The sequence below is a fragment of the Labrus mixtus genome, chromosome 7 (genome assembly GCF_963584025.1).
Source record: "Labrus mixtus chromosome 7, fLabMix1.1, whole genome shotgun sequence".
NCBI lineage: Eukaryota > Metazoa > Chordata > Actinopteri > Labriformes > Labridae > Labrus > Labrus mixtus.
Genome location: NC_083618.1, coordinates 619,448 through 645,828, shown reverse-complemented (window position 1 = coordinate 645,828; position 26,381 = coordinate 619,448). Strand labels below are relative to the sequence as shown.

General features: G+C 39.9%; 1 protein-coding gene across 1 annotated transcript in view; it reads right to left on the bottom strand.

Moving 5' to 3' along the window:
• The window catches only part of LOC132977392 (potassium voltage-gated channel subfamily B member 1-like), a 36,110-nt gene that overhangs the window by 8,934 nt on the left and 795 nt on the right, over positions 1-26,381 (bottom strand). The window contains exon 2 of the mRNA XM_061041925.1: positions 25,027-25,692. Coding sequence (XP_060897908.1) covers positions 25,027-25,581 — 555 coding nt within the window. The 5' untranslated portion in view covers positions 25,582-25,692. The remainder of the gene's footprint in view (positions 1-25,026; positions 25,693-26,381) is intronic.

Sequence of the window (26,381 nt, the reverse complement as noted above, 5' to 3'; positions counted from 1 at the left end):
CCTGATAAAACATCTGGGCTCTTGTCACAGGCCTTTCACCTGGGATTCACAAACATCTGAAGAATAAAGATATATAAGAATAGAAACAGATTCTATACCCCTGCTGTGCTGGACTGCTGCTCCTGATGTGTAGTTTTATAAGGCATATAAATCAGTTAAAGCATGAAATTAAATTATAATCCAAGAAAATGATGTAATAAAATAACTAGAAGATCCTCTATTTACTGGTAGAGCATAAATCCATATGACCTTTATGTTATTTATGATTTTATAAGATCCTTTTTGTTTGCAAAACAGTGCAGCACATTACTGTCAGCAATATACATTGTATAAGTGCTGTCAAGGAAAGAAGGTTGAAAAAAAATGGTTGGTTAACACCTTTTGTATTGTTTTTAAAGAGCACTTTATTCTGATATTGGCTTAAAGTCTTTCTATGTGATTTTTCACACTTAAATATAATATAAATCAAGAATATCCTCTGAAAATAACTCTGTGAGTCATGACTGTCTACAATGGGTGTAACACCCGAGTCCCACTGTCTGTGATGTTTTCAGAGTTTTCAGAGTCCTATCTTCAGTTTGTTTACATCGCCCGGACGGCCGGCTGACTCCTCCCCTCGTGTATAAAAGTTGTTTAATTGAGGGACTAGAGAAAAGAAGAATAACATACTGTACTCACTGATTAACTGTGTTTCTAGATCACGATCATTTCAGGTAAATTTACATGCAGTGTGAAGACACGAGCATAATAAAGATCGCTAGCATTAGCATGCTAATACAACAATGCAGCGCATATAAAGCCTTTAAATGGCAATATATAATAAATGTGTGTTTTGTGTGAAACCTTTTGTAAGAAATCTTTATAAATACTTAAATGGACTTCAGTTTCATAAAGAATAAGTGAACGTGTCAGGTACATTTCACTGCTGTGTGTTACTGCACAACATCAAAACAGCTCCAGATGAGCTGATTTGTGCTGAACTTTTGATGACCCATGTCCCTCTGCACTCTGCTGAGTCTGAGAGACAGCAGGTCTTCTCTGTCCGTGTTCCCCGGGGACAAGAAAAAAACACAACCTGCAGGACTGAGCAGTACTAATGTAGTAAGTATGGAGATGTACCATACAGTGGGTGTTTCTGTGTGGGCCTGAATTATAGCCATAGAAAGACTCATGGCTCACAGCATGATCACATCTCCACTCAGTGAAGACACATACTCAGCTGAAAATGACAAGAACTCAAAATCTGGCTTTGATCTTTCTTCTTTTTTTGTATTTTTTACAGGTTGGAGCTCCAGCTGGCTCTTGTTGCTATGGTCTTTGTTCACGCTGAAACTGGCACTAGCGTAAGCAGACAAGAAAAGAAAAGAACAAAACACATCACGCTGAATCACCACCAATTCTGTGAAAATGGACCATTTGGCAGCATTGTGCAAAACAAAACCACTGTTTCTTTTTTGTCTTTTTAAAACGATCTGGTGGTTGTGTTCATTGGATGACGGGGACCAGGCGGTTTGGGATGCATAATCAACCTGTCAATCAGTCTAGCAGAGTCAGGTTTGATTAGAGAAAGTAATTATGATCAGGAGACAGACAGGCCCCCTAAAGAAAATCAGTGACCATTAGACACTATAGCTTTAGAGAAGATAACGAGCAGGATGCAAACAGGAGGTCACGAGAGCAGACAAAGAAGTTCAACCTTTCAGAGAAAATGATTTCTGGGAAAGAATGACTGAACATAACACTTCTAATGAACATCTGTTTTCTGCCATCAAGCTTTGACATTTACCTCGCTTATATCTTCATGGTTACAAATCCCAATCACATGGTTGGATCTCAAATCCGAAGCCTGATCTGAGCGGAAACTGAGGTCTGATAAATATGCCTGCTGCCTGCTGATATCTAAGTAATGTCCCCTAATTTCCCCATCTCAGGTGTCTAGCCCGCGTGGTTCCGCGGCCCTGCTCGATGTTTACCTTAAAGAGCAGATGTCACCGGGCTCCTGTGACACGATTGGGTGTCAGCACTAAGTAGAGAGAGTTACAGTGACCACCACCTGAAACAGGAGAGGCCTGGTGGCTCCTCATAATCCTGTATGATGCCATATCAGTTGTACACTTAAGTTTCAGGACAAGACATCTGCAATAATGACATTCAACACCAGGTCGGAGGCTCATGTGTAATCACATTAAAAGCCACTGGACATCGTTTTAGAGGAATAGTTAACATACTGTGGTGATACAGTTGTTTGTTTCTTTACCAAAAGTCAGAGAAGATAAATGAGATTATGTCTATCCTAAAAAAACATGAAGTTGTGGTGAGGAGATTATTAGTTTACCATAGCTTTAGTGTAAAACTGAAGCAGGTGTAAAAAGGCTAGATATGTCAGAAGACAATGAGAGTCTCTGTTTTTGACTCATTTAGTTTTGCATTGTGTTTAGCTCATTTTGGCAAATATGCTTATTTATTTTATCTTCTTAGATGAGGACATTGCTAAACTAAACAAACCAGGCTGTGTCTAAGGGTAACAAAAGTCTATGTTTTTTCCATTTGTTTTTTTTAATTTAGGTTTGTTTACCTTTATTCATAGCTTCATAAATTCAACATTTTGAAAAAAAAAAACTCAGTTGACAGCACGCTAAACTATGCTACAGCTGAGATGCAATAAGCACAGTTTAGCATTAAGAAGAAAGAGGTAGAAACTAGCCTGGCTCTGTCCAGATAACAATACCTGTTTCTTTTGATTCAGAAAATAAAAATCATGAAATTACTCTCAAAATACAGAAAATAAAATGATTTGATGCAAAGGTGATTAATCTGAAAAAAAAAACATCTAACTTATTTTCTTCCTCCATTTCCTCCTTTGATAACTGGTTTTGACATTCTCCTAATGCCCAGACTGTAAATCCTGGCTGTATTGCCCTTGACCCTTCTGTTTTCATACTCCCAGCATCAATGATTTACTTTTTCTCTAAATGTTGATTTTGGTCTGGAACCAGTGGTTTTATCAACATTTTACCATACTAGTATTTGAGAGAAAACCTAATCTGTTATCAGTGTCTTAGTGTACAATGCGAGTGTAGTGAGTGGTCTTCTGAGTGTGACCCTAACCCAGCTGTCTGTGGCTTCTTTTCAACTATGACACACACATACTTGCGCAGGTGGTCATGAAACCAATTAATTTAGTCTTCTTAGATGAGAATATTGAAAGATTGCTAAGCTAAGCTATAGCTAGGATTCAGTTCTCATAGTTTAACAATGAAACAGGAAGCAGAAGAAACTAGTTAGCCTGGCACCATCAAAGTTCAATAAGTGTTTTATGTGACAGATTTTAAGTAAGCATGACCTGGATTGTTCTTTTAACATACTGATAAACATGCTAATCATTTTTTTGCAGCGCATTAGATGAGAAGATAGATATCAGGCTTGAATAACTTATATCAGGTTGCTGTTAGCATAATTAAGCTAAAGACTGGAAAAAGGAAAACATCTATCCTTGAATGTAACTACCAAATTAACATGTTTAATGTTTGTTAAAACTTTTTTAAAAAAAATAGGATAATGTTAAAATTCCTGACTTTTTTGTAGGCGCTTGTATTTGAAATGTATTACACTGCTTTTTGGAAAATATCATGCTAGCTGTTTCAATGTTCATGCTAGGGTAACTAGAGGCTAACCAACATAGCAGAGGTATAAATCTTCTTTAACTCTCAGTGACCAAATGTCAAACTATTTCTTCAACTGTGTCCCGCATTCTTTGATCAATTGTCATGTTGGAGCTGAACTTACATTGAATATTTTTCTCGCGCTAATCTGACAACTTCATAGAGAGGCAAATTTCACCTGTCTATATGTACCTGTGAAATTGCAAATTCATAGATACATATGTCATCTCAACTGATCCCAGTGAGCCACTTCTTACTGTAACCATGACAACAAATTCACCAGGTTGATTAGGTGCTACACCACATGCCTGACACAATCTCCTTCTGTGCCATTTCCTTTTTGCTCAATAATACGTCTGGTCTTGCTTTTTCCATATGTCGCTCATATCCTTCCTTCTCTGTCTGAATAAGAGGACACTCCTGTTTAAGTGATGGAGGACAGAGCACAAGGTGAGTTTTACCGTAATCCATTGAACACCGTCAACTTAAACTAAAACTCTGTGATGGAAAACAGAAAGCACAGAGACAGAAATGGCCAGCAGTCTTGTTTTTAAAGCATGTGTGCCTCAGCATTAACCGTGAGAAATTAAGCATCCAGCTGACACAGCATTAAATATCCAAACAGCACAGCAGATCTCACCCTCGGCTTGTTGCTTTTTCGCGGTTTTTAGTAAAGGGAACTGTCATTGTTGAATTCTCTAGAAAGACTTCACACATGAATAATGAAAGCCAAGAATATTCCTCTTACACACTTACTATAACATGGATGTAAAATGTGACATAAAACCATTCATTTTTCATTCTGTGTAAGTAGAACACCTGCTGAGCACCAGAGTCTACTTTTAAATCATTCAGTGGGGTGGAAGTAGTGCTGACCACTGACGACCACAGCTCTGGTGTGTGTATGTGTGTGTGTGTGTTTCCGTACAGTACGTCCCCTTCATCAATGACAGACCACTAAATGTCCCCCCTGCTCTGCTCTTTTCTTTCTAGTGCCCTGCGCTCCAGAGACCATAGCACTCTGAGGCACCCGCTCTTTCTCTGATGTACAGCGAGGTCAGAAATACATAATGTAGAGAGAGAAGTGTAGGATGTATGCAGCTGAGATGTGCAGGCACTGAATGCCCTTTAGGCAACAGGCAGGAAGGAAACTTAAGGAGTGACCTAATTAGCAAAATAAAAATGCTGTTGCTTATTACCAATAAGTTGTAGAACTGTTGCACTTGAGAATGGGCTGATACACTAAATATCAGCACCCTGTGATTATCTTCCAGTGGCTTCATGCATAGGACCAAATGACAACCATGCTGATATTCAAAACAACATCACTCCCTCACATGCGATTTTACTTCAAATGTCAACGTCTAAAAAAAGAGCAAGAAAAACACAATTATTTTTATGTTCTCCAACTCTACCAAGTAAGAAAGAGAAAAAGAAATAGAGTCTGACATTTACAACAACAACAACAACAGTAAAGAGGGAGCTAACCTTTAAAAGACAAACATTCATACTTAGCTTAAAGGCCTGCATACAAAAATAAAAACGTTCATTACAGCTGGCTTTGAGATCGAGCCACTCAATGCAGAGTAAAACACAACAGGACCATATGTTCACTTTACATTGTCTTTTTGTGTTTGCAGTGAAACGTGAGCATGGAAGATTTTCCGTGTACATCAGTAATGCTATACTAAGAGTGGACAGAGAGTGCAATAAGCCAGAAAAGCCTTCCCGACTGTCAGTCACAGCATATGGCCAATGCAAACAATGACAGGCGACTGCATGCGATCCGTGTGACTGCCTGAAGCAGAATCTGCACATTGATGATCATATCAAGGTTATCTCCATCAATGCAGTATAAAGAGGAAAGGCTTTCTCTCTTTGCCTCTTTCACACTTTCTTCTTTCTCACACATATACATTAGCACTTACACACACACACACACACACACACACATGAATGTGAAGACAGCGGCACAGTGTGTTCGTAGATCTTTTCACACAGGAAGACTGCAGTACTGATAGTTTCCATGGTGATGTAAGGCTTGTTAGCATTTGCAAAACAGATGCAATTAGACATTCAACTGACAGGACACAAAACACAGTGGCCAGTGAGCACAGTGAGGCACACAGTCAAAGAGATGAGTGTTGATGACAACCTGGTCTTCATTAGTAGTGATCACAGATCGTCACTGGTGATTTTTGGTAAAACTGAGTCGAAAGTTCAGTAAGCCTAGTGATTCTTAGACATACATGAGAGTTGTCAAGAACGCCAACCATTATCAGGGTCCAGGTTATCAAATATTAGGATTTTATACTTGTCCTTTTCTAATCTGGTTGTAATTTTCATGTTTTGGGTTTAAATCAGACTGGGTAAAATACAGTTAGAATAGCCACATTGAGCTTTTAAAAACATGTATAAGACCTACTCCCCATTTAATAATTATGCAAAAAGTGTGATTTATAAACGAAGTAATAATCTATAACACTTAACTACTGTCACAGAAATGTGTTTACATCTCTAAAAGAAAGGTGTTTTCTTGGAAAAAGCAATACCAATCCACCAATTAAAAAAAGGATGCTACAATTCCCTGCGTGCTACTAGACAAGGTCAAGAACGCAAGTACATTGGTACAGCCCTAGATAGCCGTTCACAGTGTCAAAGCGCCTCACCATGTCTCTGTTATGTAAGAAGTAAAGGATAAAAAAATCACATTAAGCTCAGCTCCATAATTACAACACGCAAAACCAACACAAGAATCTCTATGGAAAAGAAAACTGAGTAAACAGTGACACAGCTCCACATTGTTGGCATAGCCTCAGACTGTGTACATTCCTAACAGAACAAACTATTGGCAGAATGTGTTACAGAGATGCCGCACACAGTAATGATATGAGCACATGGCTCTGTTTAAGTGAGGAGACTAAAATCATACATGTGATGTACATTTAAAAAAGGGTGATGTATTAGACATGGGTTTGTAGTTGTGAGAGTGTTTATTATCTGCTCCCTGTGTCCAGCCTCAATCCTGTCATCCTGTCATAAAACAGAGAAATGTGTACAGATCATTAACTGCTGGCAAAGAGCCTACACCGACTGTAGCAGACTCTGTTGTGTCCTGCGTCTCAGTTGTGTAAAGTTGCAGTGGCAGTGACAATGATTTGCAACTGGAACAAAACAAAACAAACCTAAATAATAGAGGGAGCTGAGACACTAGGCAGAGAGAAAGTCACAAGTGTCTGGTCAGAACTGAGCAGGTGCAATCCAACGATGCCAGACAAAAAAACATGATCCAAAAGTGACTCGTGTTTCACAATTCTGGGCTCTCAGTTTTCCCAGACATGAAGCTCAAGTGAAGAGCTGGACTAACTGGAAAGCTAAACACTTGTCAGACTGGTGTGTGATGGTCCACACACTGCCTTTATCCATCCAGCCTGTTGTAAACTGGCCGACAGTCAAGCACGCTGCCCCAGCCAATCACTGCCATACATGGTGATGCTGACATCAGATTAAAACACACTGAACCATTCTCCCTGTGCTGGTTCTGACCCTCACTATATGCTCTCTTCAAGCCCCTTTTTACCCCTTTACCACACATTTAAGATCCCTAGATAAGGCATTGTGGCCTCACCTCCAGGCCCCCTCTCACATGCGGTCTCCTTTTTGGATCAAGCCATACTTTAGGTTTATTAAACAACACTTTACTGCCTGTCTGATGGGCAGTCACAGTGCTCTCTGTCTAAAAGAAATCAATCAGGAAGCCGTTTTAATTTGCAGCTGTTATTCCTCCCATCCACTAATCTGCCTCTTCCTCTGCTAGTGCAGCTGGTGACATGCCCATCATGCAGCTACTCTGATGGTTAATACATTAAAGAGAGGCTGCTCTGCGTCTCAGTGATTACTGGGGGAAAAAACATCCTGTCACCAGAAGTCAGTCTGAAGTCAACCTTTCATGTGATTGAAGGGTGCAAGTGAGACGACAGGGCACTAGGGATCAACACATTTCACATTTTGGATGTGTTTGAGGCATGGAGCCCTTTAATCTTACATCAAATCATCTCTACATTCTCTGAACCAAACTTATTCTTTTTGTCAGGGATGTGGTTTGAGTAGCAAAATAAATGAATCTTTATGCTGTTATCTAATCTTGTGCATTTCTCATAAGAATTAGAGACAAAAAGACAACAATAAACCAGGTCTTTATCCCTGTCAGTATCCTCTTTGTTCACAGGTTTCCAAACAAGAATTGTGATCATATCTGTAATCACTTTTTGGCATTACACTCTGAGAGTGGGAGATCACACTGAGATTAGAGAGCAAATCCTTGGAGATTTGTTAACACTGTTGTTGGCATTATTCACAGAGCCAAGTTTTTCCTGGGAAAGCCTGCGGGATTGTAGACTAATACTGATCGTGATCTGGACAGAGGGTTGATGAAGAGGCACTAATGAGCAGCCTTCTCTCATCTTGTAAAGCTCTGTCTGCTGCACTGTGCTGACCACAACACGAGGAGGTATTACGTAAGAGCGTAATCAAATTAAACAAATGACTCCGACCTGCTGTCTCCATCAACACTCAACACTTTGATGGAAAAGAAAGCGGTGGATCTGTCATTGTCAGAGACCTGAAAAAAGTGCCTTTTTTCAACAAAAAAGTGCATTAGGTAGCCTATAGGTTGGTAGCTGATTAGAAGAAGCAACAGAACTGCAAAAATTGTATTTACATTTTCTAGTTGCTTTTAGCCCTCTCCAAACCTGAACAAAACCTGAGGAAAAAGAAGGAAAAGCGTTAATCTATTGGTGTTATGGTTCTTGCCTACTCCCGTTGATGACTAAGTTATACCTACAAAGGGCCAGCTCCTGAAGTCCACAAGTCAAGCGTATAGTTTCTTCAACTCTGTATATCATTTGGCAAAGTGACCCTATAAGTCTTCATTGGAAACATTAAAGGTTATTGTTGACCTTCTAATCACACTTTACTTCAAATATTACCACTATATTAGCTACAATTGGTCTTGTATTAAAACTGATTTTTGCCTTGGACTGAGCATCAGGTTAGCCTTCCAGCTATTTATAGCCTATTTAAGAGACCTTTCAAAAACATACTCTTTTTGGGGCGCTGGTGGTGCAGTGGTTAGTGTGTGCGCCCCATGTATGGAGGCTGTAGTCCTTCAAGCGGGCTGCCCGATTACGAATCCGGCCTGTGGCTCCTTTCCCGCATGTCATTCCCATCTCTCTCTCTCCCTGATTTCTGACTCTATCCACTGTCCTATCTCTACATTAAAGGCACAAAAAGCCCAAAAATAAAATCTTAAAAAAAAAAAAGATAACTTATTGTCTAACTGATAGCTTGCTTCAGTAGATAAAAATCTTACAGTCACAGTTATCAAGTTAGATAACCCCAATAAGACTTATCTCTTTAAGTCTGAGGGGATGATAACATATTATGTGAGAACTTCACTTTCTCATCTTACATTTTTCCTTGTCAAACCTGTGACTACCTGTACCCTTTGTCTGGATCATGTTTGCTTTCATTTCAATCAACATCTCATAAATTCTTAGCCTCAATTTGTAATTTCAGCCATTAGCTATGCTTCCTGTTTTAGAATTTAAACTTAAAACATTCATTCTGCTGATTTAAATTGCCTTTGTGCTGTGTGATGAGCAATACATTTTATCAACTGTTAAGAAAGCTAAAGCTAGCAGTTAATACATTAATTCCTTTATCCATCACCCAGACAATGTAACAGACCTTTGTCTCAGAAACATGTTACCTGGTACTATTACACAGTGAGACTTCCCAAACTGTCCCTGATTAGTCTGTGTTTTTGTCATGGGAGAAATGCACATGGAACCACAAATGTGTAAATGTAACAACAGGAGAGTCAAGTTTCCCGCAGATCACTAACCCTTTCAATTTACATCATGCTGCTCAGTTAACACAGTACCCATCGACTCTCAGCTTCTGCTCTCATGGGAGATGGAACTGTCTGAGCTGGTTTGGGTGATCAATGTCACTCTCAGGATGTGGGGACCAGACGATGTATTTCCAATAATTATGAGCTCAAACAGCAGCTGAGTATTATGTGACTGTGCTTCTTTCCAGTAGTGTTCATTACCATATAAAATAACATTGCTAACTCTAAAGTGGAAAAATGGCAGCCAGTATGTTTTACAATAATCTCTGAGATGAAACATTGAGTCTAACTTTTTCCTTCTACATTTAAATAGTAAAACCATAAAAATGACGTTATATTGTACATGGCGATCCAGTTTTTAACCTTCAACTTGTGTCACCTTTCCAGCTTGGCCCATTTACACACATCATAACTTTCCATCTCCGTTGCCTCTATCTCACACCAGACAGAGATTGGGCAGCGTGAGGCGGCGGAGAAAGGAGCATGAGCAATTGGAGCAGCGAGTAGGCTCTGGCAGCCGACTGGGGAGGATGGTTCCTCATGGGACTGCTGCCTGGAGATTAGTGGGATTGTAATTGAAACTCACACAATCAACCCACTCTGCACTGCCAGACTATCAGCTCAACTGGTTTTAGTGTAGTGCATTGCAGTATTTAATGTAGGTACATGCGTAGGTCCTTTTAATTAAGAAACACCTGCATATGTCAGTCATTGGAGTTGGTGAGTGGTCAAAGGGTCTCAGGTGAGCTACTTGAGGAGGTGGACTGCTTTCAGCTACCCCTAAGGGACTTCCTCCAATTGTCATGCTGGCAAACAGAGTAACCATTAAGGTGATCTCCTGAGTCATGGCTCATGTATATTATACTCACCTACACAAAGCCCTGCTAATAAATGTAATTACAACAAATGAGCATTGGTCCTTCCTCAGGCAGCACACCACAGCAGTCTCACATAATTACCATCAATAGTAGCACACTGATACCACAAAGATGTGGCCTTTGATTCTCTCTCACATCGCCATACGCTCACACTGAAGACTATGTAATACTGACTTCTGCTTGTTCGACACAAATGTTTCAACAGCACACCACTGTCTGCATATTTTATCCAATAAACTTTGCAACCAGACAGATGAAACACACAGCTGATTGGCAGCCTAACTCAGACTTCCTCCAACAAAACCTCCACAACAAAACCTCACAGAAAGGTCCTTTTATTCAGTTTTAAATAGAAGTTTTGACCTAGAAAATGCCTTTCTTTTCCACACCATCTCTCTCTCACACTCTCTTTTGTAATCACTCAGAGGAGCGTGATAAAAACACACACCTACATACAGTATGGGGTACTGTAAATACAGTATAGACAAACACTCATATAGCTCAGTCCATCATGCAGACATCTAATATACTCTTGGTGTTTCTATTTTTAGCATGAAGTGAATTTAGCATTTTGAAAATATTTTTTTAGGTCTGTTATTGATGTTACCTGCAGTGAAAATGTAGATACTGAGTGCACAGCTTTACAGCCTCTGTCTGTGTATAACCTCCTCTTGCTGTCTCCACTTGTGTGGGTTTATAGTGGAAAATCCATTTTTGGGTTTCTGAGATCCTTCAGGGGTCTGTTTGTTCTGTGCCATCAAGTGCAAATGAAACACCCATTAGGTAACAATTACAGCAGCCATTTGGTAATAAGTACAAATCATCAGCAGTATTCTGGGATAAAGTGTCCATAGGAAATTATTGACCAATAATTGTAAAAAGAAATGGGTGGACATCTGGGAAAATTTAGTTATTATTTTTATCCATATAATTAGAGGAGAAGATCTATACCAAACAAAACCTTACCACACAATGTTTAGAAATCTAGGCTTATCTGACCTTAGAGTAAAAACAATGTTGCACCTAGTCAAGAAATAGACCACTATATATATATATATATATATATATATATATATATGTACAGTGGAGGAAATAATTATTTGATCTCCTGCTGATTTTGCAAGTTTGACCAATTACAAAGAAGTGAGAGGTCTATAATTTGTATGGTACCTTTATTTTAACAAACAGAGACAGAATATCCCAAAAAAAAGTCCAGAAAAAAAACATTACATAAAGTTATAAATTCATTTTCATTTGATAAAAGGAAATAAGTATTTGATCCCCTACAAACCAAACACAAATTCTGGCTCCCAGAGACTGATTATTTGCCCGGGAGGTACTCAGATTAGTCCTGTCACTTTAAGAAAGTACTCCCAATCACTGCTCGTTATGAGTATAAAAGACACATGTCAACAGAATCAATCTCTTCCTTTCCAACCACTCCAACACCATGGGCAAGACCAAAGAACTTTCAAAGGACATCAGGGACAAGATTTTAGACCTGCACAAGGCTGGAATGGGCTACGAGACCATCAGCAAGAAGCTTGGTGAGAAGGAGACACTGTTGATGCAATTATAAGAAAATGGAAGAAATTAAAAATAACCATCAATTGCCCTCTGTCTGGAGCTCCATGCAAGATCTCGCCTCGTGGGGTAAGGATGATCATGGGAATGGTGAGGGATCAGCCCAGAACTACACGGGAGGAGCTTTGTAATGATCTCAAGGCAGGTAGGACCATAGTCAGCAAGAAAACCATTGGAAACACACTGCACCATAATGGATTTAAATCCTGCAGTGCCCGCAAGGTCCCCATGCTCAGGAAGGCACATGTACAGGCCCGTCTGAAGTTTGCCAATGAACACCTAAATGATTCAGAGAAGGCTTGGGAGAAGGTGATGTGGTCGGATGAGACCAAATTGAACTCTTTGGCATAAACTGGAGTTGTTGTGTTTGGAGGGAGAGAAATGCTGAATACCAACCCAAGAACACCATCCCCACTGTCAAGTATGGGCGGCTGTGGCTAGAGTCGCCACCTCTCAACCGGAAGGTTGAGGGTTTGATCCCCAGCTGGCCAAATGTCCGATGTGTCCTTGGGCAAGACAATTAACCCTGAATTGCTCCCTCTGCTTCAGTGGTGGTGTATGAATGGGATTAGTTACTTCTGATGGATGATACATAGCGATCACTACCATCAGTGTGTGAATGGGTGGGTGTGACATGTGGTGTAAAAGTGCTTTGAGTAGTTGGAAGACTAGAAAAGTGCTATATAAGCTCAAGTCCATTTACCATTACCATTTAGTCCATTTATGGAGGGGCACATTATGCTTTGGGGCTGTTTCTCTGCTAAGGGTACAGGACGACTTCACGCATTGAGGGGCCGATGGATGGGGCCATGTAATGTAAGATCTTGGACAAGAACCTCCTTTCCTCAGCCAGAGCACTGAGGATGGGTCGTGGATGGGTCTTCCAGCATGACAACAACCCGAAACATACGGCCAAGGCAACAAAGGAGTGGCTCAAGAAGAAGCACATTAAGGTCATGGAGTGGCCTAGCGAGTCTCCAGACTTTAATCCTATAAAAAAATTTGTGGAGGGAGCTGAAAGTTCGAGTTGCAAAGCGACAGCCTCGAAACCTTCAGGATTTGGAGAGGATCTGTAAAGAGGAGTGGCCCACAATCCCTCCTGAGATGTGTGCAGACCTGGTCACCAACTACAACAATCGTCTGACTTCTGTGCTTGCCAACAAGGGTCACTCCACCAAGTACTAAGTCATGTTCTGCATGGGGATCAAATACTTATTTCCTTTGATCAAATGCAAATGAATTTATAACTTTATGTAATGTTTTTTTCTGGACTCTTTGATATTCTGTCTCTGTGTGTTAAAATAAAGGTACCATAATAATTATAGACCTCTCACTTCTTTGAAATCGGGCAAACTTACAAAATCAGCAGGGGATCAAATAATTATTTCCTCCACTGTATATATATCTATAGATATATAGATATATATTTGTAAAACAGCAAATGTAGAACAAACAAAAAAGTATAAAATAGTGAGCTTCAGGTAGATTTGATTATATTGACATTACAAGCCAAGCGTTTTTCCTGTTTTAATTCTTAATGCTAAGCTTAGCTACCTAGCTATTTGCTTTGAGTGAAAAGTTAGCATACAGACAGGAGAGTGGAATCCATCTTCCCCTCTTACTCTTAACAGGAAAGTATAAAAATACAATCATTTAATCTTTTATGCCCTTATTATAGAGGAGAACAGTGAGTGGGGAATGACATGCAGCAAAGTGTGAACGGTTGGAGTCGAACCCCGGCTGCCTGCTGCATGGGGCACACAATATAAATGCTCGGCCATCCAACACACCAAAACAGGGATAAATTCAAAGACATTTTTTGGTCCTCTTTACAAATAAATTACATGACAGCAGTTTGACCTACTTAAAGGGGCACATTGAATAACCACAATGTTCTGACCAGTCCTTGACATGGCTGACACTCTGCTTTCACACCAATCACACTGTGTTTTATTCACTCCATCACCCTCTCTGTCTCCATGTATGTGAGCAAACACCTTCGCTGTACTCTTTGATGATCTAGAAAATAACAATTATACTGATGAATGTGACTGTGTGCTGTTATGAAACGAGTTGGATTTTGCAAGAAGAATAAGAAGAAAAAGTTGCCAGCCCGTCAAAAACAATAATCTAAATTATGACTTCAGTGTCTCTATTTAAAGATACATATCTATGTGTGATTTAAGGGGAATAATGAGCAGGAAAGTAACAGTCGACAAAAAGTGTTTGAACAAGAGCCAGAGGGAAGTTAGACGTAGTGTGTGTTAATGCACAGGTGTGTGTGTCTGTGTATGTGTAAAACAGTATTTATTTATAGAAACCCCTTGGGGCTGAGAGAAGGTAGAAAATCTGTTGGGGCTGCACTAGATGTCATACTTAGGTGGCTTCATCACTCATACTAGACTGTTTATTATTAGAATAAGCAACCTGAGTATTATTAATAACCAAACCTCTTTGTCCTTCTAAATCTCTTTGTGTGTCAAAAAACATTGAAAGCATACCGGGGATGGAAGTTGTTAAAATGACTGTTATGTCACTGTAAATTCATACTGAAGTTACAGTTTGATTTACCAAATTCTTAAATAGTAAAAAAAAGAAACTAACTCTAGCTTCGGGTTTTTCTTACTTCCTGTCATTATTGATTGCTTCGGTCTGAATGAGATATTCTGTTCCATAGAAGTGAAAGAGAGTAGGCGGACACATTGATCCAGAAATCAAACTAAACTCCCCGTGACAGTTTCTCTCTCAGAAGACAGAGACATACTCTACTCTGGTAACACACACTGTTCTCTGTAATGCACCCTCTGCTGTCTTTGGGGTCCTACCAGGTAAGCAGAGAGGTGAAGATAGCTCATTAAAGGGAAGGAAAGGTTTTATCTCCCTGTGAGGACTTAATCCATCTCAATTGTTACAGGTAGGGACACAAGAAAACCCCCTCAGCTCACTCCCACTCACCACAACCTGATCCTGTGAGTTAATAATCTCTTTATACTGCACTGGGACTTTATCAGAAAACAAAGCATCACAACCCTTGGGGTCATGGTGAACTAGACATCCTTACAATTATTTTTTTTGGAAATCAGCTGTCTTATGTTCTGCTTACCTCTGAATGCAGGCTATAGTATAAAAAGTGCAGATGACAGGATTCTAGATTGTGTTTGCTTTTGGTCTAATCTCTGTTTGCTAAAAAGCTGAAGCTATTGAGAGACCTGTCTGCAGAACAATGGGTGTCTCTCTCACCCATCTGCCTCCATCAATGCTGACATTTTCCTTCAGTAACACAACATGTTTGGCCTCTGTTTTACCCTTTTCATGTCTCATTAGTCTATTTAGAAAATGCATCTCTATCAGGCAGATAAATTAAAAAGTGCTCTTTGGTTACCTCACCGTGTCACTGACATCTATTAAAACGATGCAAGGAGACACACGCACCACAACAGTAACCTGACGCTTTCTTTAATTCAGCCTGTCTACCACGGCAGACACAATGCCACACAGTGAGAGACTGCAGGAGATCTTGTGTTAATTGAATCCTGTTGTTAACTATTCGTCCATGCACCTTGAAGGTGTTGGGTTCTGTATCAGGTTCAAGTAATTACTGTTCCTCAGTCTGGCAGCCGCTCAGAGCATTTATTTGTTGGCGTTTCAAACTCTACATGATGTCTCTACATGATGTCTTTTGGTATTTGGAGAAAAACATTTACTAGTTATCTATCTTTGTAAAAACATTCAGATACCAATATCTTTTAAGACAGAGTAAACGTTCTTTTTTTTTTATAACAACTTTGCAAACAAAGAACCCAACAATACCCAAAAAGAAGTAGAAGGACCAGGCTGAATTAGAGATGTTCCCTTTATAATACTAAGTTCCATATGTAGACTTGATTATCAGCTCATTGTACCACCGGACATATACTGGGATAAAAAACAGTGGGACAACACTGATTACTGTCATTTTGCTAGCTTACACTATGCTAACACCACACTTGTTGCTAAGTTACTGTCGTATAATAATTGACCTGAAACCAGCTGATTCATTTGGCTAATTGGTTAAGGTATCAGATCTATGCATTGACTGTCATACGTGCTGTTACCCGATAACACGATTTAGGCAGTATCACAGGCCGATACTTTAGAACATCTCTAATTAGAATATGTGCCCTGAAACTTATCTACCCTTGTGTATCATGTGACTAATCCCATCTCAAAAAGGGATCCCATAGGATTTAGGATTGCTCATAAGTTACCCTCTGCTCATGGTTAAACTAGTCCAGTGAAATAACAAACTGTGTATTGTGTTGTTCTTTCTTTCAATGAGAATCAGCAATGCTCAGTCATTCAGAAATTGCTTGTTTGGAGAAATTGCATACAAGGGCAGGGCAGTACTGTCCCGTAAAAATGGCTGTTTTTGAGGTCTACATGACTATGCCTGCATGTCAATCATTAATAGCAATGCAAACCTCTTTCCAAGGATTCTTCCACCATCTCAACTGACGGGAGGATATCGTGGTGGAGGAGCAAAGATTTAACGGAGATGTAAGCAAAATCAGTTGAGCTCTGGTACCGAAGCCAAACAAAAGCACAAAGCCCAAAACTTCGTCAGCTTAAGTGTCATCACAATGAGCCTCTTCACTTTAAGCTTGACGGTTATGTGACCCCTGTGAGGTGTAGGACATGACGGATGAAGCTGGTGAAAGATGCATGAGCCATCTTTTTGTTCTGCTGTCACCAACTGACAAACAGGGAACGTGTTGCACTTGAGCTAAGAAGCCAAAAGAGAGCGACATCAGAATCTATGAAAACTCAAAAGATGGATTGCAGGCTCAACAGAAAATACATCTACTGTCAAGAAATGTATTGGACTGATTTCAGATTTCATTGCATTATTCAGTCATGTCAGTTATTTCTGTACAAGTGGCAACAATCTGACCTTTTCAGTCTCAGCCTGCAGAGCGATGAAAACCTTGAAACTGTAGCTCTAGGTGTAGTTTAGACACGCAATAGCTTTGGGTTCTACTATCTGACTCTCTGGAAGCTTCTGCTTGAGTCTGCGGATGACCACTCGTTCCTACACCACTCTACATCCTCTTGAGTGATGTTCTGGAGCTGACAGGTGCGACTGAATAATGAATGAAGGTACGCAGAAGAATAGTCAAGTCTCCCTCCGTTAAACATTGACCCCTCACCTTTTTAAATGTCAGCAGCAGAGCGGACTTTTACAACCACAAACCCAGCCGAACATGTGTGTGTGCGCAGCTGTGTTTGTGTGTGTGAGAGACAGAGAGAGAGAGAGAAATAGAGAAAAGGAATAAAAGGACAGTCAGATAAGGCATTGTACCAAAAATAAAGCATGGATTTAGTAGGCCTGTCAAACAGAGATACTATGCAGTGGGAGTCTCTCTGCATGTGTAGCGTACAGTGTTGCCTCAGCTGGCTTGCGTGATAAGCTAATGTAGCGTGCTAGATCACCTCTCTCCATGGAAACAGCAGGGCGATGAAGGGGCTACAGTTCAGAGCCTTTTTCTCTAACTATAAGCTCCATGTTGCAGCCAATAACAGAGAAGATATCCATGTCCTTATATAAAGGACTGATAGATTAAAACCTTTCTATTTGTTATTTGTTCCTGCTCAAAAGGTCTGGGGAAACAATCAAATGATGACATCTTTATTGCACTGAAAACTTCAGCGTAGATCATGAATCATGATGGCAAATGCAAATAAGCTTTAAGCTTACTCTGGTTCAGTACATTAAACTGTTTCACAGAATATAAATCCACAATAATAATCTGTCTGATTAGATTAGGATGTTTACAAGTGAAACTTTAAACTGTGAATCCGTTTCTTTTGACATCTTTGGGCCAAGGACAGAATGGACACGATGACGCTACACATTTATTTGGACTAACTTAATCAACTTTAATCTGATACAGGGGAACATTTTCATCAGTAATTTACACTCGTGTTTCGTCCACCTGATGATTACAAGTCTACTTTTAGCTCTATTTTGGGTCTCCACCGACTGTCAGATATTTGAATCTTTAGCAGCTAAATGCTCCACGTGTTTAACATGTTTAATGCTGAGCAGGTAACGGGCAGTGCGGTTTCATGAGAACTGTTCACTGAAGGCCGGATCATTCTGGAACTGGAAATCAACATCGATAAAATACCTTTAACCTGAACCATAATAGTGAAGATTTAGGAAACCGAAACCATGAGCTGAAGGTTCTAAAAAGTTCCAAAGAGCGGAGGACAAATATGGAGTTGGGGGATGACTTTTTGTAGATTCATCATGACTAGTGTCAGCTTTCACATGCACTTAGTAATTTGAGCCATTGTAATTATAAACATAGGGAGCTGTTATTTTAAGAGTGTGTCACTTTGTGTATTAGAATGTCAATAATTGAAGAGTGTTTCTAATTTAACATAGTCTGGAGAATAAAATGCTATTTTCATGTGAAAACCAGATCATACCTCATGGAAATTGTACATTTAGTGAATACCCTTCATCCTAGTTCCCTTTCCTGCCTTGCCTGTCAGTCAGGCTGAGATAGAGGCTGTTGAAACATACACAATGTTGCTATGTTTTTTTCCCCCAGAATGTTATCTCTTTAGCCAAGGTTTTTTACCTGCCTACCAACAAAGTTCAAAATCCATGAACCAATGTGCAGCCACACATGGAAAATTGCATGCAAAAGCAGGCTGTGCATTTGATTATTTGTGTAGCACTAAGAGTAGACAGTTGGTCCGTGCTGGTCACACAGCACCTCTAGCCATGAAGGGAATTATGGAATAGGGGGAGAAACATTTTCTCTGAAACCACTTTCATACATTTTTTTTTAAAGGAAATGAAAGATAACTGCCTTGGTAAAACTTCAGTTTGAGATTTTTGGAAAGACCCTTAAAGGTGCGGCCATGAGAATGTACAAGAAACTAAAGTTGAGGCTCTGATAACAACATAAGTCTTTGAAGTCTCACAGAAATCTATCCAGCTTAGCAAATATGCTACAGACTGACCACACTTCATCCAATATACACACAATGTAATCCTCATTTCTGCAGTTCACAGATGGGCAGATAATCTACATCCATCAGCAGCCTCACTGATGGGATGTGACTGGTGAAAATAAAGTGTGGAGAAGAGCTTTGTTACAGTCTGTTTGGTTGCAAATACAAAAGAAAAATCTTTATGTGTGGCCTGAAAAAATAATGACTGTGTGTGTGTGTGTGTGTGTGTGTGTGTGTGTGTGTGTGTGTGTGTGTGTGTGTGTGTGTGTGTGTGTGTGTGTGTGTGTGCTTTTTGTTGTTTGACTGCTATATGTTGTGTCTGATGTACATTGGGTGCATGTATATTGATTTGCTCTTTTCAGAATTTGAGTGCATTCAAATGTGTTCTTCCTATATTAAATGAGTTGGTATAATAATAAGTGCTGTACTGATTACTTAGTTGGTATTTGAGTAATGAGAGGAGAGAGAAAACTGAATCAGGGGGGTTTGAGGGGATAAGAGAGCATGGAGGAGACTTTGTCAAAGTGCCAAACAGTCCACGTGAATCAGCGATATACTGCGCTGCAATCAGTCTGGTAGCTGGGAAACTATGTTCCATTGATTTGTGGCTATTCAAAGCTCACCTAAGCACAACGGCAGAGTTGCTGTCACCCAGCAACACCACGTGAAAACAACTAATAAAATACACTCTGTTGGATATCCCAGTGTCTGGATATTACCACACAAACACAAACAAATAGAGTAAGAGAAAAAACAGGGGAGGGAAGGAGAGACAGAAACACAAAGCGAGAGAGGAGGCTCTCTCACAACAACAGAGACCATGAAATCATAGTGACTGTTGCTCTGCATGTCCTCTGGTCCCTCTGTGCTCCCCGGTGACACAATGATGGAGGTTAGCATAAGTGACTGCGCTCCCTCATGCACAGCTATCAACAGGCAGTGGTTCGTGGGAAGTCACACGTCCTAATGGCTGGTCAGGGTGTGTCCTTGGACAACCCAGCTCGCCTTACATCTTAATGTCTTTTCAATCCATTTCCTCACTTTCCTTACAAAAAGTCGTCTGGGGTAAAAAATGTGCAGCAGGTAAAGGAACACAAAGGATATCTCCATCCTCACACCACACAGAGTAATCTCCCAGACTTCACAAACAACAAAGAGCTTCCAGTGAAGTCAGTTGGGCATGTCTGATGTGTGGGAAGAAGTGCAGTTAAAGGCCTCCAGTCATGGCTCTCTCTCGCTCACTGAGAGTTGATGTTTCCATGCAATTAGTTCAAAGTGCCTCCACCAGGGCAAAACAACTGAGTGTCAGTTTTTATAGCTCAGTATCCAGTTCTTATGGACCAAAGCTTGAGTGGGAAGAGAGCGCGCTACAAGGCTTTAAGGAGACAGGAACTCAAATTCCCAGAGTGCAGAGTTGTCAAAAAGTGGAAGCCAACGCTATTTTTTTTGACTCTGTAAAACTTTTCAATCAGAACCTGCTCCTGTTCAGTTTGTTAAGTTTCCATTATTGTCAGTCAACTTTGAATGAAGTCGATGATTGATCATAAAGTCTTTGTAAATTAAATATAAAAACATTGTAAATGGATTTATAATATGAATTATACAGTGCAGCAATTTGTGGTTTCAATATCTCACAATTTCCTCTATCCACTCCCATGCCTGGAATGGATTAACAATCCAATTATGTTTCCTCTGTGTGTGTGTGTGTGTGTGTGTGTGTGTGTGTGTGTGTGTGTGTTTTGTGTGTGTGTTTTGTGTTTCTAATTGCAGCAACGCCTGGGTATGTTGAATCTCTTTGTTGTTGCTTTTAACACAACACATATTTGTTTTCTCATGTTACTTACATCAGTGCTCGTACAGTTTGAATGAGTTGGTACATCAAGTTACATTTCAACTTTGTACCTTGATGTTATGTTTATTATATTGAAGTATAATATACTGGGATATACAAGGATTTCACAAATAATTCAATCAATCAAAGTTGAATTTTAATATTTTATAGAAAGTCAACATGAACTTATGGCCCAACAAATGGCATGATTCAGATTTTGCTGGCTTCTGATTGGTGCATGGAAGTAGATGAAATCATTGTTTTTTATGAGGCTCTGCTCTTTTCAAAACCAGTGAAATAAACAAAGGGTTTGAGGGTTAACAGCAATGACCTGTTCTACTGCCAGTCCCAGGGGTGTTTGTTTTGATCCCTCTGAGACTGAAAAGCATTGTGAAATGAGTAGCAGAGGCATGCTGGGACATGTTGCATAGGCTGGTTTCATTCACCACCCACTCACCCCTCTCCTCCCACTGGTACACGTTTTGAATGACGACATTTACAGTCAGCACATATGGTTTGGTATCAACAACAACTTATGTTTTATTGATGAAACGATTACCAGGATTTTTTCCCTCTGTTTCCAGGGGTCCATATTATTATGCTAAATAATTCAGTGGGTATACTCATGAAAGAAATGCAGACTCAAGTGGATCTAAAACTATTCAGTAACATCTCAACACACCAAAGAAGAAGAAAGACAGACAGACTGCACACAGAGCCTCCTGCACTGCTGATTTGATGTGAAAAATGGCTTTTCTGAATGGTGGTGCTGGTGTCTTTTATTTTTGGGGAGGTTAGTACTCCAATAATATTACTCCAACTACACTGCTACTATAAGATGTCATCTGGAGTTATGGATATTCTGCATCACACCTTATCTCTCTGGCTTTAAGTAGAGCGTTATTAATGTGCAATTAAAATTATTAATTAATCGGCACTGAAAAATAAATGAGGCGGAATATGTGTTTTGGAACAAGCCATTTCACCGATTCAACTCTTCAATTAAGCCTCAGAAACAAGACTGCATTTAATGGCAGCCATTTAACCTCAATTTGACATTTTTACTATACCCTCTGTCTAATATGGAAAACTAACCCAAGTGGAAATGGCGCCCCATTAGTCAAACAACGCTGGCTTTCCTACCCTTTCTTCCATTCAAAAGTTTCCTCTAATTGTGCTGCACAACATGCACTTGTGTGTGTAGCTGAGGATAAGCGCTTGCATGCAAGTATAACCAAGGGAGCTGGACAAAAGTTGTGTTCCTGATTCTCTGTTTGACTGACTAAAGTAATTCAAGCTGAATGACAGAGCCACAGCGGAGGAGAGCCAGTGCTAAAATGTACTATGATTATTTTAAAGAACCCAAAGGCTCCTCACTGGGTGAAAATTTAGCTTGTCTTCAAAACTGATTTGTTATTATTTAACAAAATAGTCAGTGCATGCAACAGTGACCTGTTTTTCATTCATTCTTCTGTTGTGGACTGTAAATTGAGCCTGTTTTGAATTTGAAAAGTAAACAAAGAAAACAAGTGAATTTTGATCATGCTCCTGAACTTTACTTTTAATTAATAATCCAGCAAACTCAGTGAACCTCATAGCTGAGCAAAAAAGTATTGTATGTTTACTCATTTTCTCGGAGTAAAATCTGGGTTTAGTACAAAAAAAAACAGAAAATGGCCAAACACAGATCACAATAGACGTTTCCGGACCGCAGAAACTTTTTCATAGTTCTAGAAACTGTTGGAACCCTCCTCCTTTTTTATTCATTCCGCACCACGAGAACTGTGAAATATTTTAGTTCCTAGAACCCTATTTAGAGGAACCTTTTTTAGCTCCTGCTTCAGTGTAGGTACCATGGCGGTGCGAATGCAGACAGAAAAATTCCCCTACGGTGTTTAGTTCTCAGGGATCTCTCTAGTCACTAGAGAGTTGGGGACTTTCTGAAGAGGAACTATCCACTAGAGTCTAGTAGATAGTTCCTCTTCAGAAAGTCCCCAGAACAGTTTGGTCTGAAAACACCTCATGTAAGCAACGAGGAATTATCAGTAATATTGTCATTTGAGTCTGTAATCAAGCATTTTAAATTATCTAACATTATCATAGAAAAATTAACTTTCAAAGCCTGTACAATGAATTAAATATATATAATTATAATACCTAAAGCTAGGGGTAACGAGAAATGTATAAAGGACTTAAGAGCATGCTATCTACTCCCAGAAAATAGTATGTCGTCTGCATGAAATATTTTGTCTGTTAAGACTAATGATTTATTAATACAGACTGACAGTTAAAGAGGACCTAGAACAAATCCTTGAGGAACCCCATCAATCAATGTCAATTTCAAGGGCGGCTGCTTAAGTATAAGCAACAATAGCCCGATTTATTGTAGCCATCAAACAGTTGTTATCAAGATAAAAAAGCCACACAATGTTACTGGTTGAATAATAAATAAGACTACTAACAATAGAAGCCTTCGATATAATCGAGTGTATCAGGACTTAAATGTAATTGCATAGTTTTTGTGAGAATCAAAATCACAAGGGTCTTACTGTATTTAATTGCTGATCTTGCATTTATACATACCTAGTAGATTTAAGAGAGGACCTCTTTGTCAGTGATTGCACAAAGATACTTTTCTTTGTTTCCAAGGGAGGTGAAGCTCCCTCTAGCTCTATAGGCCTTTTGCATATAGATAAAATGTGTTAAAATGACGGACTGGACCAGTTACACACAGTTTTCCTTCATAGTTTATGTTACGCACTCATTTGACTGATAGCAGAAGATCAGTCAGCATGAATACCAGAGGACCTGCTAATGACGGTTATTAATGGTTTCAAGCTAGAGGGGTCCTGTGTTTTAAATTCAGCATATCTTCAAGCAACGTGATTTAATAGTGAAGAAATATAATTAAGGGCTTGAGTAATTCAAGGTCAGAGATTGAGCAGGTTCTCTCGGTAAATGAGCAGACTAAATTATGCAAGAAGATCTGTTCAAAGAGGTGTTTGAAATTGTCAGACTAATGATACCACCATGGTATCTTTGTGGCTAGAATACCAGGCAGGCTGTGGGGTCTTATGACTCTTTGAATTTGAAAAGCATATGACAACAGCTTACTCACTCAAACTTTAGCAAATATTTTGTCTACTTTTTCATTCTCCCTATTTTTGTTTTACGAGTGCCTAAGAATGCCAACATATCTGATTTTTAAGTTTGTTGATTAAATACAGTACATACAGTAAATACAGTGAGTAAATATATTATGTTTTAATTGAATATTGACCCAGACACATATTTTGCAGAGTGATTTAAAATGCTGCTAACATGGCTACATCCATTGATCCAGCAAAGTGTGGTTCTCTTGTTCCTGGAGTGTAAGCTATAGGAGCCCGCTAATGAGCTGGATGATTGAATACTGGACTGGAAATGAGGCAGGGGTGGCTAATGAAGGCAACACTTTATGTCTGTCATAGTCTAAAAATATATATTTTGTCTAGCAGAGTCTCTTGCTGTCCCAAAAATGGTTTAACTCTAACAATATATATCAATCCTTTCATCCACTGCTGAAAAATCACAAACATTCAATTATTATCCCGAGAGACCCTCTCCTAGACAATCCTAGGAAATAACAATTATCTGACTAAACCAGTAAAGGGAGACAAAGGATGCTTGACAAGTTTTCTTCTAAAAAAACAGCCCAAACAAAATGTGGTTTTAATTGACTTTGCAGAAAAACAGCACCCAGGTCCTTTCTTCTCAGGGATGGAAACACCTTGTTAGGATTATTGATTTAAGCAGGGTAATAAAATGACTCGTCCTAAAGTCCTGCTATTCAATACACACTGACGAATGAGCAAAAGTTTGACGTGATCCACTGAGAACAACTACAACAACAACATATTTTCAGACTGTCAGACTGTCTGTCTTCCTCTCTCTTGTACTCAAGCAACAGAAAGTGACAGATTAAAAGCACTAGAACGGGTTCAAAGAAAGTCATACATCAGATCAAGCTAGTCTCAAAGAGAGATTTCTGCTTGCCACTGGATGTTAAACTAAATTTAAACCTTATTCATTAAGCTGCCTGTTACCCTTTAATACCACTTTAACTTGGACTGACCTGATTTTTGTGTAGAAATGTGAAAAGTTGAGCTCTACCTTAGCAGCAAATGAAGAGCTTGGCTTCTCCAGGAGATCCCACAGCTTCATCCTCTTCTCAGAACAACATGTGGTTGTAAACTCCTCTCCATCCCTCTCCCTCATGTTCTCGGCCTCTCTTTTCAGCTCCTCGTTCATCTGCTCCTTCTTCTGGTGATACCTGGCCTGGCAGCACGACTCCAGGTAGATTTCGTCGATGCCCCAGAAGTCGAGCTCCTGGCTGAACGACAGGGCGCACATTTCCTCCATCATGTGCAGCTTCCCCGTGCGGTAGAAGTTGAGAATAGAGGTGAAGGCGCCAGGATGTCTGTCGAAGAAGTACTCATTGCTATCCAGGCTGTAGTCGTCGCAGATCTCCATGATGGAGTCGTGGGTGTTGCAGTCTCTCAGCTTGCCCAGTCTGGTGCGGGGCAGCCGGTCCAGAGTCCTCCAAAGGACCTCATGGAGGAGGCCGCCGACGTTGAGTCTCACCCGGCGGGTGTTTGTCTTGCTGTGGATGATGTCCATGGTGTCTGGTGACTGCAAGGAGCCAGGTGTAGATCCTGATTTGTTCATCTTTCAGATCCCTTGGACTCTTAAAAAGACTGGAAGATACAGTCTGGTGGATTAAGAAGACATGGTCCTGGAGAAGACTGCATCAGGGTCCCTCCTTGTTTCTTACCCGAGCTGTAAACAAAGAAAACAAAAAGATTTTTTAAGCGCTGTGGAGCAGTCTCTCTGTGTCCTACAGCATGAATGTCAGGTGGTTTATCCACTCATCAGACAACAGATAGATATTGTAATCAGCTTTAAGAGGCACAGCCGCTTTTCTTGCTGACAAGGGTGGAAGTGGGGGGTGGGGGGTGTAGGTGCTGGAGATCCCGGTCAATGATAAACTGGGCTCAACTTTGTGAGCGCTGTTTGGTGCTGAATCTGTCGCTGTCCATGGACTGTGGTGCTGAAACGTGCAAGCCCGGGTCACACAGGGATCGTTGTTACCGACTCAAAGGCAGCGGAGTTTTAGATTGCAAATGTCAATATGTTGCTGGACTGTTCCCAACAGCGTAATATCAAACCAGGCTAAATCTAACTCTAAATATAACCTTTGGTAAAGAGCCCAAAACACATCATGTGTTTTTTAAAATCCTTTATGATCTTTTTACTAAAATGTTTGTTTGCTAACGTCGACTTTCAAAAGAAGAAAGTTACACAACAAAATGAAAAAACAATACATAAAAATGACTTAAGCCAAGAAAATGAAAAAAATAAAATGCTTAAATGGCTACATTTGTGGTAATGTACACATATGTGTGTCATGCAACAGGAATGCATTTTTATACCCGGATTAAGTAGCACTCAGACAACGGACTGTAGTA